Source organism: Schistocerca cancellata, chromosome 1 (genome assembly GCF_023864275.1).
Source record: "Schistocerca cancellata isolate TAMUIC-IGC-003103 chromosome 1, iqSchCanc2.1, whole genome shotgun sequence".
NCBI classification, from domain to species: domain Eukaryota; kingdom Metazoa; phylum Arthropoda; class Insecta; order Orthoptera; family Acrididae; genus Schistocerca; species Schistocerca cancellata.
This window is the reverse complement of record NC_064626.1, coordinates 298214707-298228834: the sequence shown is the minus strand read 5'-3', so window position 1 is coordinate 298228834 and position 14128 is coordinate 298214707. Positions and strand designations below refer to the sequence as shown.

The 14128-nt window shown below is 37.8% G+C and overlaps 1 protein-coding gene across 4 annotated transcripts in view; it reads right to left on the bottom strand.

Moving 5' to 3' along the window:
* The window catches only part of LOC126171852 (progestin and adipoQ receptor family member 4), a 204212-nt gene that overhangs the window by 70225 nt on the left and 119859 nt on the right, over positions 1–14128 (bottom strand). For 3 of the 4 annotated variants that reach the window (XM_049920830.1, XM_049920831.1, XM_049920833.1), the window contains exon 2: positions 337–555. The exons of the other annotated variant lie outside the window; for it this stretch is intronic. In XM_049920830.1, the coding sequence (XP_049776787.1) occupies positions 337–555 (219 nt within the window). The remainder of the gene's footprint in view (positions 1–336; positions 556–14128) is intronic. 4 annotated transcript variants of the gene reach the window in all.

Genomic DNA, 14128 nt, shown 5'->3' with positions numbered 1-14128 from the left:
TAGCCCCTTTCCCAGCCAATAATCTCCTGGATTTGATAATTGTTCTGCTGATTATGTGTATGCCCTGTTTTAATTGCTTTTGCTTTAGAGTGGTTAAGTAGGCATCACCACATCAAGGAGTACATATATTGTTAGTGTGTTTCTTTATTACAACACACACAGTGTTTAAATTTTACTTCTGTTTCTCAATTCTTTGCCACTGTAAAGCTTATTACCACATTGTGTGTGTGTGTGTGTGTGTGTGTGTGTGTGTGTGTGTGTGTGTGTGTGTGTGTGTTTGTGTGTGTTAGGAATTATTTGTGCTACTTGCTATAAAGTATATTTACAAGGACATACCAATGCTCTGGCTAATCCAGATACCAAGCATATCAAGTTGTAGTAGCCGGTAATATATTTTCTCCCCATGTTCCAGATTCATGAACAGATGATAAATAAAGCTGCCAATCCATGGGCAGCCAGCTCCCAAAAGGTGACACCAAGACAAAAAGTATGAGTCCACTTCATTCCATGGGATAAGGTCTGGCCATGACACGATAATGTACAGGATTGGTGCACCTGAAAAAATGCATTATTGAATGAATTTGATGGACTTCTTATATGCCTTCAAATCCAACATTAAGTTTATACAACACTGACAAATTCAGAAAAGCTTTGCAACTGCTAAATACATATGGGAATTAGATATATATCCTAATCTGGGGGATTCTTGGGAATTACGTCAGCACACAAATTATGACTCCTCACTGTGACTTTGTCCACTTTGACAGTTTGGAACTAGGTTATAGTAAATCATACAGAGTATGAATGAAAATAATCTCAGAACATTCTTGACTGATTTATTTCAAATTTTTACATGATACTACAATAATTTGGGTGGAAATTGGCTATGTATTTTCTTACACAACACTGTATAAGTTTTCTGTTAAAACCAACTGGGAAAAAGAAAATCTGTGCTACACTGTGCAAATGATGTATGGTATTGTATTCTTTCCCATAGCTAGTTGTAACTATTAAAGCAGAACATTTAAACCATTAGACAAATTGTTTCTCCCATATATATTGTTTCTCCATATATATTATTTCAAACAAAAATTGTATACACAGCAATGTACTGTTAATTTTCTCATTTGCAACCAGCTTTAACAGGAAGCGTGCGCATAAGGGAAGTTGTATTTATGGATTATTGACTTATGATTAGAATACTACTGCACAATTTGAACCATCCAAAACTTTGTAATGTTACCTATTCACAAATTAAAACTAGGAAAAATAATGTAATTGAAGCTACTGTCCTCACAGATCCAGCAACAGTGGTATGTTTGGTGATATCCATAATATATTGTCAAGAAATATCTGTGAAACACATAGCATAATGGGTTAAACAGCTGTATGAGGAAAATTGGTTAATTCTGAATTTCAAGGGCTTTTTGGTTGTATGTCAAGTTGCGAAACAAATTATGAGACAGGATTCCTAGCCTGTATTTACCTTCTGCAGCCAACATGTGTAGTACTACCAATAGATATCTGTGTAAAAGTAGTGCATACACATTACCAATCTTCCACAACTAATACTATGTCGAGACACATTAGTGTGACCACTGCCTATGTTTGATGTCAGTGTGCAACAACCACTCACAGACGGCAGGTGATAGCACTACAGTGGACAGTATATCAAATGGGGTCCTAGAAAACAGTGCAGTCATTGTCATATTGCAAACTGCGACTTATCTGACATCCAAGAGCACGTGATCATTGGCTTGTGGGCTAACATTGGAAGCATTTCTAAAAGAATTAAGTTTGCAGACTATTTGCTTGTATCATAGTTAAAGTATATCATGCATAACAAAATGGTGCTATCCAAACCGGTGGCAATGTAACTGCGGTGCACCATGGGCCATAGATGACAGTGGTGAACAGTGGATGTGGTCTGGGGAATGTTTTTTATGGCATTACGTGGATGATCTTGTCATTCTGGAAGGCTTGGTGGATCAACAGAAGACTGCATCTATCCTTGGCAACATGTCCACACTTACATGCAGTTTGCTTTTCCTCAGCAAAATGGCACCTATCAGCAGGACAATGCAAAGTGTCACACAGCTTGTAGTGTTAGTACATGGTTTGAACAGCACCAGGATGTGTTTACCATACTGCCCTGGTCACCAGACATCCAAGATTTAAAACAAATCAAGAATCTGTGGGACCACATTGATCAGAATTTTTGTCACATGGAAATCTAGCATAGCTGGTCATGCAATGGAGTCAACATGGCTCCACATTCCTGTTGGAACCTTTCAGAACCTCAGCAACTCTCTTCCTGCATGTCTCACTACAGGCACGTCTACCTCCCCCTGTGGTCTTTAACTGATCTGCCCTTCCTTTTTAATCTTCCCCAACATACTACTTTCTTCTCCCTGAAGAAGGAATTATTAGTTCTGAGTGCTAGGTAGCATGTCGGTCTACTATGCAATTTTCCTCCTGAAGTTACATATTGCCTAGGAATCCTGTCTCATAAGTTATTAGTTTCCTCAACTGAATTTTCCTCTGTTTCATTATGAAGTTGTGTATGTTATCACATGAAAATCTTCCCTGAAAAGAAATCATACAATGACAATATGAGCACTTAATTCAAAGATGATCAGCACACCTTATATTTTCTTTTAACTCTGCTCCTCTCAGATAGGTTATGGCATACCGTTTCTGTACCAGAGATTATGGAGCTTCTGAGTACTATTATACTGTGTGGCTTCTTCCACACTATACCTAGTGAGTTACTATAATACAAACAATTTCCAAAATTTGGTGTTAGCTCCACTAGCTTGGATTATCCCAAGATTGTAATGAGGAATGTTAAATTTACAACTATGGAAAAAAAAGTTTTACAACTATAGAATGATTATTTTTCAGGTAATAATACTATCAGTGCTGTGGTACTCAAAAACTTCCAACACAATTATGTTTTCATATCCACAAATGATTATAGGTAGTCTGTTGCAAACATCCCTGTGATACACCTGTATGATTAATCCCAAAGCAACAATGCAATGTATGTTGTAGATGTACCAGGATCATTTTCTCCTTTCTGTTTTATTCAAGATGGAGTGCAGTAAAAGTAACTGTTGGCAATCTTCTGTATAAGACCCAATTTTGTGATTTTACTCAGACACAAAGAAGATAACTAGAAGTCAGTTTATATATTCAAATGTAGGTAAATACACTTAGGTGGTTTCAAGACGAACGTTTACACTAGCGTACCAAATATGAACACTGTAGTGCCAGTGTATCTCACAAAGACAATGTAAAATATGGAGCACAACAAAGAACATCTTCCACTTAAAGCAAACAATGCCTTTTAATAACTATTTATAAATACAGAATCACAAATATGTCCGCCCCCGGTAGCTGAGTGGTCAGCGCGACAGAATGTCAATCCTAAGGGCTCACATTCGATTTCCAGCTGGGCCGGAGATATTCTCTGCTCAGGGACTGGGTGTTATATTGTACTACTCATCATCATTTCATCCCCATCAATGTGCAAGTCACCAAAGTGGTGTGAAATCTTGAGACTTGCACCCGGAAAACAGTCTACCCAACAGGAGGCGCTAGTCACATGACATTCACATTCATTCACATTCTCACATCACAGATATCTTTGACCCTGGCCTCCATTTCTCCTTCGCATAGCTGCTTACTTTTTTGTGAAACCAGTGATAAGACAATGCTACATCAAGAGTAGCACTCTTAAGTATTGTCCAATTATATTTATAAAATATATCATGTCTCTAAAAGGCGTACAAATTCGAAATCAGTACTTCCAGAAGTGTCTTATCACTTACTCCTGTTTCAGTGGTCCTTATGTCTTTTTGGTCATATCATATCCTGTAGCATCAAAATTACTGGCTTCAGATTCAAGTAAATTACATATCCCATTCGCCTTTTGCTAGCTTCCTTCAATGCTGCGTCTTGCCAAATGCTCAATAAAAAAGAATTCTTTGGTTAAATACTTTGTTAATTGTTTCTGCATACCTCGCCACCTCTTAAGTTTCTACAATACCACAGCAAAGTAGCAGCAAGAGCTTCATTATTGAATATGAACGAATTGGTAGGTGGAAGTTGTGTGGCCGAAGTGCAGACTCTGACCAAATGACATTGTAGAAATGACACTGTGACAACAATGTACATCACTGGCCACAGGTAAGGCTTCCTCTCATAGGCGGAAGATAGGAATAGGAGGGTTGGGAGAAATCACCTGTCTCTCCCGGTAAATTATGAAACAGTCTCCCTTTCTTTTCACTTACTTTTTGTGCCCCCTCTGTGCCTGTGTCCTTGGCGGACATTAATCTTGCCACCCACTTGGTACAGCCCTGACCATAATTGGATTGGTGGAAAACAGTTGTCGCCGAAGTCAGCTTCCAATGGAAACAACATGTTGTTACAAGGTCGACATCAACTAATAGGGTTTGTAACAATGGGTAGATCATTTACAGAGCACCAAATCAGTCGCCATTTCAGTGTTGCACAACAGTCGGTGAGCAGGCATAGCATACTGAACCATCATCTTTCAGAACACACCACCAACTCTACTTGCCAACTATTACAGTGCAAATCAGGGGTGACTGCAGGATTTTGTATCAGTAGTGGCTAGACATTTTCCCCATAGATATGGTTTAGGAATTTTGAGGACCAAGCTAACAGTATATAATTATAGTAAAACCTGTTTTTACAATCCCAGATTTTACATTTTCCCGCCATTTGCGTAATTTTCAGTTTTTCCCATCATAAGTCCTAGTCTCTCAATTAACTGTTTTCCTCCCATTAAAAATTTCATGTGGATTACATTATCTACATTTTGTGCTAATTCATCTCTACCACAAGCTTCAACATTTCAGTTCCAACTTCATTTAAAGTTTCTCAAGACTTGTGCAATTTATGACTCACTTTACACATGTTTTGTACAATTTTTACATCATGCTGTTGGTGTTTTGGGTCACAAAAATTGGAACCCTGCAGTTACAGATCCCTTTTCATGTTCATAAACAAAATGACTTCTCATTAGCAACTGCCACCACCACCACCACCACCACCACCACCACCTCTCCCCACCTTCTGCAGGCACCCCTGGAGCACAGAGACTGTAATGGGGGCAGGAATACCACCATGGAACAAGGTTGTCTAATCCTTGGTACCCTGTGATGGGAGGATATGAGTATGTCAGAAACCACATGAGGACATTGTTCAGGTAGGTGGTGGGAATTTACATTCAATGAAAATTAATGAGGGCTCTGATACATCCGCCATCTCACCTGCAAAGAATATATGACGTACCATATGGTACCATTCATTCATCAACAGAGCATCATAGTGTCGTAGGTAACTTGAAGATACAGGAAACAAATGCACCACTTTTTCACTTCCAAAAATTGTGAATGGCAGAAAGGCTTAAGGATCACTTAACAGTCTTACGCATGCATCCTCCTCCATCAAAATGTCGCTTGGCCTTAGTTGTATTGCACACGTCTGTGCCACAATCAAGTGGAATATGTGTAATACAGAATGAGTTCCAGCCAATCTCCATGCATCGTGTGTGGCAGTTGTATAGTCACGGAATAAAATGGATCACCAATGCTATCGCTGTCTCCTGAAGATCAAGCTATAACTTGTCACTGTATTCAAGGCAAAAGTGGGTGCTGCACACTGCTAGGTATGTGTGTCCAAATTACCTGCTAATGGGTGTACTGAAAGGTGAAGGTGTTAGGGAAAGAAAACATTAAAGGAGGACTAAGGATTAATTGATTAGTTTCACTAAATATGATATAAAGTTAAATAATTATTTTTTTGTTTGTTTGACAGTATGAGTGGAGTATCATATGGCAGTTCACTTTCAGCAGCAATAAAAATGTTGCAACTATCCAGCTGATTTCTTTAGCATTGACTGTAACCACATTGTCCCCAATCAAACACAGAAAATGAATTAGTGTATGATATTCCACTTTATTACTTCTTGGTTTTGGCTACCCTAGCAATGTGCCGTGGTACTGTGGCACTGGGAATTAAATGTGAATCATGACTGCAGATGTATGGGGCAGTTATAATTAAAGTGCAACTACTCATGGAGGTCCTGGGCAGGCTGTAATTACAGTGTCCAGTGGAGGCTGTAATTATAGTATGGCAATGAAACTTGATAGATGTGCTGATGCATTAATGTGGAACCACCAATTTACCCTGGAAAAAAAATCGTTCCACTTTTGGCCAATAGGTGAAAATCTGGCTCTATAAAGCATCTCATTGATGTCTGCCGTACTCCTACTGAACAAACTGTGTAATGCTTTCTCACTTGTTTGTCCTTTTCTGTCCACCTCTTTTCCTAATCCAATATACAGGGTGATTATCATTCAAGTTAAATTTTCAAAACACTGTGGAAATAACTGAAGCGAGGTGTAGCAAAGCTAATGCAGTGAGCTCTCAGCTACGATCTACTCTCTTCTGCAAGAAGGAAGTCGGTACCAAGACTAAGTTATCTGTGCACCGTTCAATCTTTTGACCAACTTTGTTGTATGGGAGCGAAAGTTGGGTGGATTCAGGTTATCTTATCAACAAGGTTGAGGTTACGGATATGAAAGTAGCTAGGACGATTGCAGGTACTAATAGACGGGAACAATGGCAGGAGGGTGTCCACAATGAGGAAATCAAAGAAAAACTGGGAATGAACTCTATAGATGTAGCAGTCAGGGCGAACAGGCTTAGATGGTGGGGTCATGTTACACGCATGGGAGAAGCAAGGTTACCCAAGAGACTCATGGATTCAGCAGTAGAGGGTAGGAGGAGTCGGGGCAGACCGAGGAGAAGGTACCTGGATTCGGTTAAGAATGATTTTGAAGTAATAGGTTTAACATCAGAAGAGGCACCAATGTTAGCACTGAATAGGGGATCATGGAGGAACTGTATAAGGGGGGCTATGCTCCAGACTGAACGCTGAAAGGCATAATCAGTCTTAAATGATGATGATGATGATGATGATGATGATGATGATGTGGAAATAACAACACTGGTCAGAATGATGTCAAATTGCAAGGGAATATTATCAGAGAAGGGGGAAAACGTATGACAGAAGAAAAAAAATAATGTGAAAATTGATCAATAGATGGCACTGCATGTGTCAGAATACATAAATGAAAACACGTCATGCGCACGACCACTGAAGTTGGCATAAACATGCCAGGTGCTTCTGGTCCTGTTACCTGTACTGTCACTGGTTAAGTGCTATGAGTGTCTTTTGCACAACCATGTCATTACAGTTCTCCAACAGCATAGATGTGTGGATGGTATCATTTTTCCTCTTCCTCCTATCATGCCTGCAACATTCACCATGACTTTCTCAATGCAGGATTGCACTCTACTTGTAAAGCTTTATCACAAGAATGATGACAGCGCACATGTCACTTGCAGAAGTTCCAAACACTGAAGGGTTAGAAAAAAAGGCATTGGTCTGATGATTGCCATGGGTCTGGAGAAAATGATTTGGAAATTCAAAAATATGGGTTGTTTTGGTGAGCAACATGGTAGAGGGAGGAAACAAAATTGTTTTGACATGAGTGGAAGCAGTGGCCATAGCAATGCAGGGAAGAGAAGAGTGGTAGTGTGCAAATGTGTAGTGCACTGAGAATTGTCCAAACATTGGACATAAGCATGAGCACTGTGCATAAAATCCAATGAAACATCCTTCTTTCCTATCCATTCAAAATTACCCATTTGCACAAGTTGCTTCCTGTTAACCTGCTTCAGAATTTCTTGCTCACATGGAAGCGGACAATGATTGGCCATGGAAGATTTTGTGGACAGACAAATCCCACTTCCATCTTACAGGATATTTCAATACACAGAATTGTCAAGTATGGGCAACGGAAAATCCACATGCAAATCAACCAGAACCAGTTTATCCTGAAAAAGTCACTGTGTGATGCGGGTTTATGGCATCATTTATCATAGTGCCCATTTTTTCAAAGAGACATGTGCTTCCAGTCCTGTTACCTGTACTGTCACTGGTGAGTGCTATGAGATTGCACCTAGTAATGAGAAAGACACTATCAATCAAAACGTACAACAGTGCAAAGACGAAAGTAATGTATTATTTTTAACGGACAGTCACGGCAGAAAAATGACGAGACTATTCAAAGAAAACACGAAATACGACGCAACAGGTTTTGTGAAGCCAGGAGCAACAGCAAAAAACATTATTGGTGTTGACTTACAAGACAAAATGTCGGGAAAAAATGACTATGTCGTGTGTATAGCGGGTGCAAATGATGTTGCGAAAAACGAAGCAAATAACTGTCTCACTGAACTAAAGAAATTCCTGGAACGCAGTAAACAAAAAAAATACGATAGTTGCAACATTACCACACAGATATGATCTAATGTATCACTCGTGTGTAAATAAAGAAATTCGTAAAACTAACATTAAAATAAAACAGATGTGTTCTTTGTTTGGAAAATGTAGCGTCCTTGATACAGGCAAATTGGACAGATGCCAGCATACCAAACACGGAATGCATCTAAATTACGAAGGAAAAAACTTTGTATGTAAAATGATAAAAGAAATCATTGCGAACAGAGAGAGAGCGAACAGAAAAATTCCATGTACTGGTATGGGACCAGTCTCAGCAAAAGAAAAAGAAGCATCCTCAAAAGCAGCAGAATCGTCAGTGGCGGAACCAACAGCTAAAACATATTCAGCGGTAACTATTGCCCGTCCTACACGCAACAGAAAACAAACTCAGCGTTTTTTATGGTGAGTAACACGAGAGATGAGGATTCAAAGTTGCGTGAAGCATCTCTCTCGTGTGTTCAATATGAGTTTTCCACACCCCAAGCAATACTATCAACTAATGTACTGAAAAAAGCCACTCCTAGCAAACATCACGCAAATGCAGAGGTGAGAAAAAATCAAACTTTGTCTTTATTCCACCAAAATATATGTAGCCTCAAGAATAAAATAGGCCAGTTGCTAATAAATTTAAAAGACGAGTGTGAAAGTGAGCCTGATATACTGTGTTTCTCAGAACATCACGTTATGAATGGGATCCACATGATACAGATTGAGAACTTTAGTTTAGCTACTCATTACTGTAGATCTGTTATGGAAAAAGGTGGTGTTGCAATATTTATAAAAAATAATATAGTGTATAAATCCCTAGATTTAAGCAAATACTGTGATGAACAACATTTTGAGGTGTGTGGCATTGAGTTAACAGCAGATAGTGCAACTGTTATTGTTCTGGCTGTTTACAGGGCACCTGCTGGAAATCTAAATGTATTTCTAAGATAAACTGAATCACTTCTGGCCCACCTATGTAGGAAAACTAAATCTATCATTGTTATGGGTGACTTCAATGTGGACCTTTTAACAGAAAATAGAAACAAGACAGATTTTGAACATTTAATGTACTGTTACAATTTAGTACCAGTGGTGGACACTCCAACTAGAGTAACTGCCAGCTCTAGCACTTTAATAGATAATGTATTTGTAGATAAGGATATTTGCAATAGTTTAACCATGAAAAATATTATAAATGGGCTCTCTGATCATGAAGGGCAATTCCTCACTCTAAACCAGATCAATGTACAAAGAAAAGAACATTCCATTTGGAAAAAATTTAGGATTATAAACAGACACACCACTGAAACCTTTAATCAGCAATTACGGCTTGTGGACTGGTCTCCTGTATATGCTACAGTTGATGTTAATTCAAAATTTAATATATTTATCAATGAAGTTACAAGCCTTTTTGAAGAAGCATTTCCTAAAAATCAGTGAGAGAAAACCTGTTCAAATCTGGAACCAAGCCTTGGATTACTAAAGGCAGCCAGGAGTTCAAATGATAACAGTAGGATTACACACTATAAAATCTACAATAAAGTTCTGAATAAGACAATCCAGGCAGCAAAGAACATGTGCTTGAAGGCAGAAATTGATAACTCGAGCAATAAAGTAAAAACTATCTGGAAATCTGTAAAGAAGGAAACGGGGGAAAAATGCAGTTTTCAGTGAAAATATCCAAATCAAAAGTGAGGGTAATCTTGTTAGCGATCCAAAAACAGTTGCAGACACATTCAACTACAATTTTTTAACAGTAACAGAAAAAATAGGTTTACAAGGGTCCATGAACCAAGCCATCAATCTTTTGAAAGCTAGAGTACCTGGTTTAGTGCAACACATGAAGGTAAAAACAGTCACTGTTCAAGAAATTGAAAGAGTTATTAAATCCCTGAAAAGTAAAAACTCTGCTGGAATTGACAACATTTCTAACAAATTATTAAAATACTGCTCCAGCCATGTAAGTAAAGTCCTTTGCCACATTTTTGATGCGTCACTTAAGCAAGGAATAGTTCCTGAGAGGCTTAAGTATGCAGTTGTAAAACCGCTGTATAAGAAGGGGGATAAGATGGATACCGCTAACTAAAGGCCAATATCACTACTGACAAGCTTTTCAAAAGTTTTAGAGAAACTAATGCATGCCAGGATAGTTAAGCATCTCAGTGAACTCAATAGCTTCAGCAAAAGTCAGTTTGGATTTCAGAAAGGTTTGTCAACAGAAGATGCAATATTTGCATTTACTGGCAAACTCTTGGAATCTATCAACAAAAAACTGAAAGTGATTGGCATATTTTGTGACCTAACAAAAGCATTTGACTGTGTAAATCACCAAATTATTTTACAAAAAGCTGCACATCTCGGTATAAGTGGTGCAGCAGGGAAATGGCTCGACTCATATTTGTCAAACAGAAAACAAAAAGTTGTAGTAGATAGTCAAGATGGTGTCCCAATATCTTCAGAATGGGGCACCATTACATGTGGAGTGCCGCAGGGCTCAGTTCTGGGCCCCCTACTTTTTATTATATTTATAAATGATCTTCCTCTCTCTACGGAATATTGTAGATTCACCATTTTCGCGGATGACACTACACTACTTATTGTTAATTCGGAAGATAAGCTTGAGGTAATGGCAAATAAGGTTTTAAATGAAATGGTGAACTGGTTCAACATTAATAGTCTTATTTTAAATTACTGTAAAACAAACTACATTCAGTTCCACAAAACATCCAAAGATGAGGAAATATTTGTAAAGGTAGGTGAGCAGACAATAACCAGGGTAGATTCCTCAAAATACCTAGGCTTGCATATTGATAGCAAACTGAATTGGTCCATCCAAATCGTGGATCTGTGCAAAAGACTAAGTTCAGCAACATATGCATTGCACATTGTTTCTTCTTATAGAAATATGGAAACCATGAAGTCAGCATATTATGGTTACTTTCATGCAATTATGGCATTTGGAATTATATTTTGGGGAAATCAGCCACTGGCTAAAAAAGTACTGTGTGGACAAAAAAGAGCCATAAGGATCATGTGTGGAGTCCATCCTAGAGCCACATGCAGGAATCTTTTTAAGAAGCTTGAAATACTTACATCCACTGCGCAATATATATTCTCATTGACGTACTTCATAAGGAAAGAAAAATCCATCTTTAAGCTGAATAGTGCATATCACAGTCACAATACTAGAAGGAAACATGATATCCACTATGAACAGCCAAATCTAAGTATGGTTCAGAAAGGAGTCCATTTCAGTAGCTGTAAGATTTTTAATGCCCCCCTTCAAGAATTAACTGTTTGGTAGATGATGATCTCCTGTTTAAAAAAACCTTAAGGCAGTTCTTATTGCAAGGATCATTTTATACATTAGAAGAGTTCCTGAACTACAGTGTTTAACATCTCTTGTATTGTAAATTGCAAATGTATGCCCAAATTTGTATTTGTAATACCGAATATTTTTATTGTAAACATATATTTTGCAATATTTATTTCTCTGTAACACTTATTATTTTGTAATCTTTATCTATCTCTAAAATGTATTTTTGTAGTGGGACCTAAGTTACTGTTTACTGTTTTTTGTTTTGTAATCTCTATCTATTTCTAAAATGTATTTTTTTTTTTTTTTTTTTTTTTTTTTTTTGTAGTGGGACCTAAGTTACTGTTCACTGTTTTTGTTTTGTTTTATGTATTACCATAAATTCTGGCCAAAAGCTTGTAAAACATTCCATATCCTGTGATACTGTCACAACATGGATCACCGGAACAAGAGATAAATAAATAAAATAAAAATAAATGTCTTTTGCACAACCATGTCATTCCAGTTCTCCAACAGCGTGGATGTGTGGATGGTATCATTTTTATGCAAGATGGCACACCTCCGCACATTGCAAATCCAGTTAAGCAGCTGCTGAAGCGCCATTTCAGAAATGCTAGAATTATCAGCCACCATTTCCCTGCAGTGTGGCTGTCCTGATCACCTGATCTTAATCCATGTGACTTCTGGCTGTGGGGCTATCTGAAAGATGTTGTGTTCAGTGTTCCAACTGCAAACATAGCTACATTAAAGGCGCGTAATGCACAACACATTCTGAATGTGACCCCGGAAACACTTTGATCAGTTGTGGAACATACTGTTTCTCAGTTTCAACTTGTTGCGGAAAACGGTGGACAGCATATTGAACATGTTTTGAGCCAGTGTATTTACTTATATTTGTGTATATAAATTGACTTCTAGTTATCTTCTTTGTGTCTGAATAAATTCACATGTGTTTGATAAATTCCCATCTAAAACCTATGTGCAGAAACTTAATGTAAAATTTAAATATATTTCTTGTGTTAATTGTATCAAACCTCGGGTGTGAATCATGATATATTATTTTCATTAGCTGCGTGCTGAAAAAACGTATTTCCTGCTGTAGCAGCAGTTGTAATCAACATTTGCACTTTACACTATTTCAATAGTAGTACCGGTATGTTGCTTCGAAAAAAAATGTTTCATTCAAAATTTAAATGTGTATTTATGCAAATAAATGTATACTTTCAGAGAATTTTCAAGTGTTGTGTATATCATATTTCATACTAAATCGGTGCTTGTAATTTACAGTTACTGTAGCATGTATTATAGCTAACATGTTGAGTCAAACCCAGTTTTGAGTTTCAACAAGGGTGTACAGTGCCTGCATTTTCGCGAATTTTCAAGTTTGTTAGCGACCATAATCACAAGAAAGCTTCAGGAAATCAGTAGCTTTCAGCTTAGCTCTTTTTGTTGCCTTAACAGAAACTTTTTTATGCATATGAATTGCTTCAGTCCTTCGACAGAATTAGTAACAGTTCTAGTTTAACAGGTTTAGTTTATTTTAAATTTTTTGTTTAAAAGCCCCACATCAGCCACAATGCAGACCCGCTGTGAATGCCATTCTTAACCACAGGATGAGTTGGTTGATGTATGTAAGCAGCTATAAATCGCCCTGACTACTGTCAAACAATTGGAAGTAGCTCTGACTGAGTGTTTGAGGTTCCAGCGAGTCATTTATCACAAATACTGAAAGTATCTCAAGTATTGTCCTCTCCTACAGATACTGTTCTCTCTGCAGGAAGTAATGGACCTACCACTACTTATCTACTTGATCATGGGCAGCTTGTCAGTGACAGGGCTAGGTGCCTTGAACAAGGGAGCCAGGGACCCTAACCAACAAGTTTGAGGTGCCATCTTCCAATGAAACTGAAAATGAGCCAGTGTGATTCCCCTCACTTGTTAGGAAATCTGCTTTACCCATGTCAAGGGGAGGCAAAGGCAAAAGAGTAGATGTTTAAAACTGTGAGCTTTCAGTATCCTCACATGTCGAATTATGGCAATTTTGATACCATTTCATTTATCTTTCCAGTTATTCACATTTCTGGTGAGTGGCAGTTTATATCTGACAGACATGTGTCCAACAATGAATGCTGGCAGCCCTGGCGCAGACCACACAGTCTGAATATTGAGTTCATGGAGTTAAGTAGTTAATTCTATAATAACTGTCAATTAAGTTAATATTACACCACAACGAAGTTAATTAGAGTCTATTTGATATTATCTATTGAAGGTTTCACTTGTTTCAAAGTAGTTCTGGGGAAAAAAAAGAAAAAAAAAGAAAGTAACCTAAGGGCCAATTTCCACATACTTTAAACATAGGTTCACATACAAATTTAAGACATTTGCGTAAGTATTAAGTGAAGAATTTAGATTGTTTTCATTACATTTCATTAAAATATATT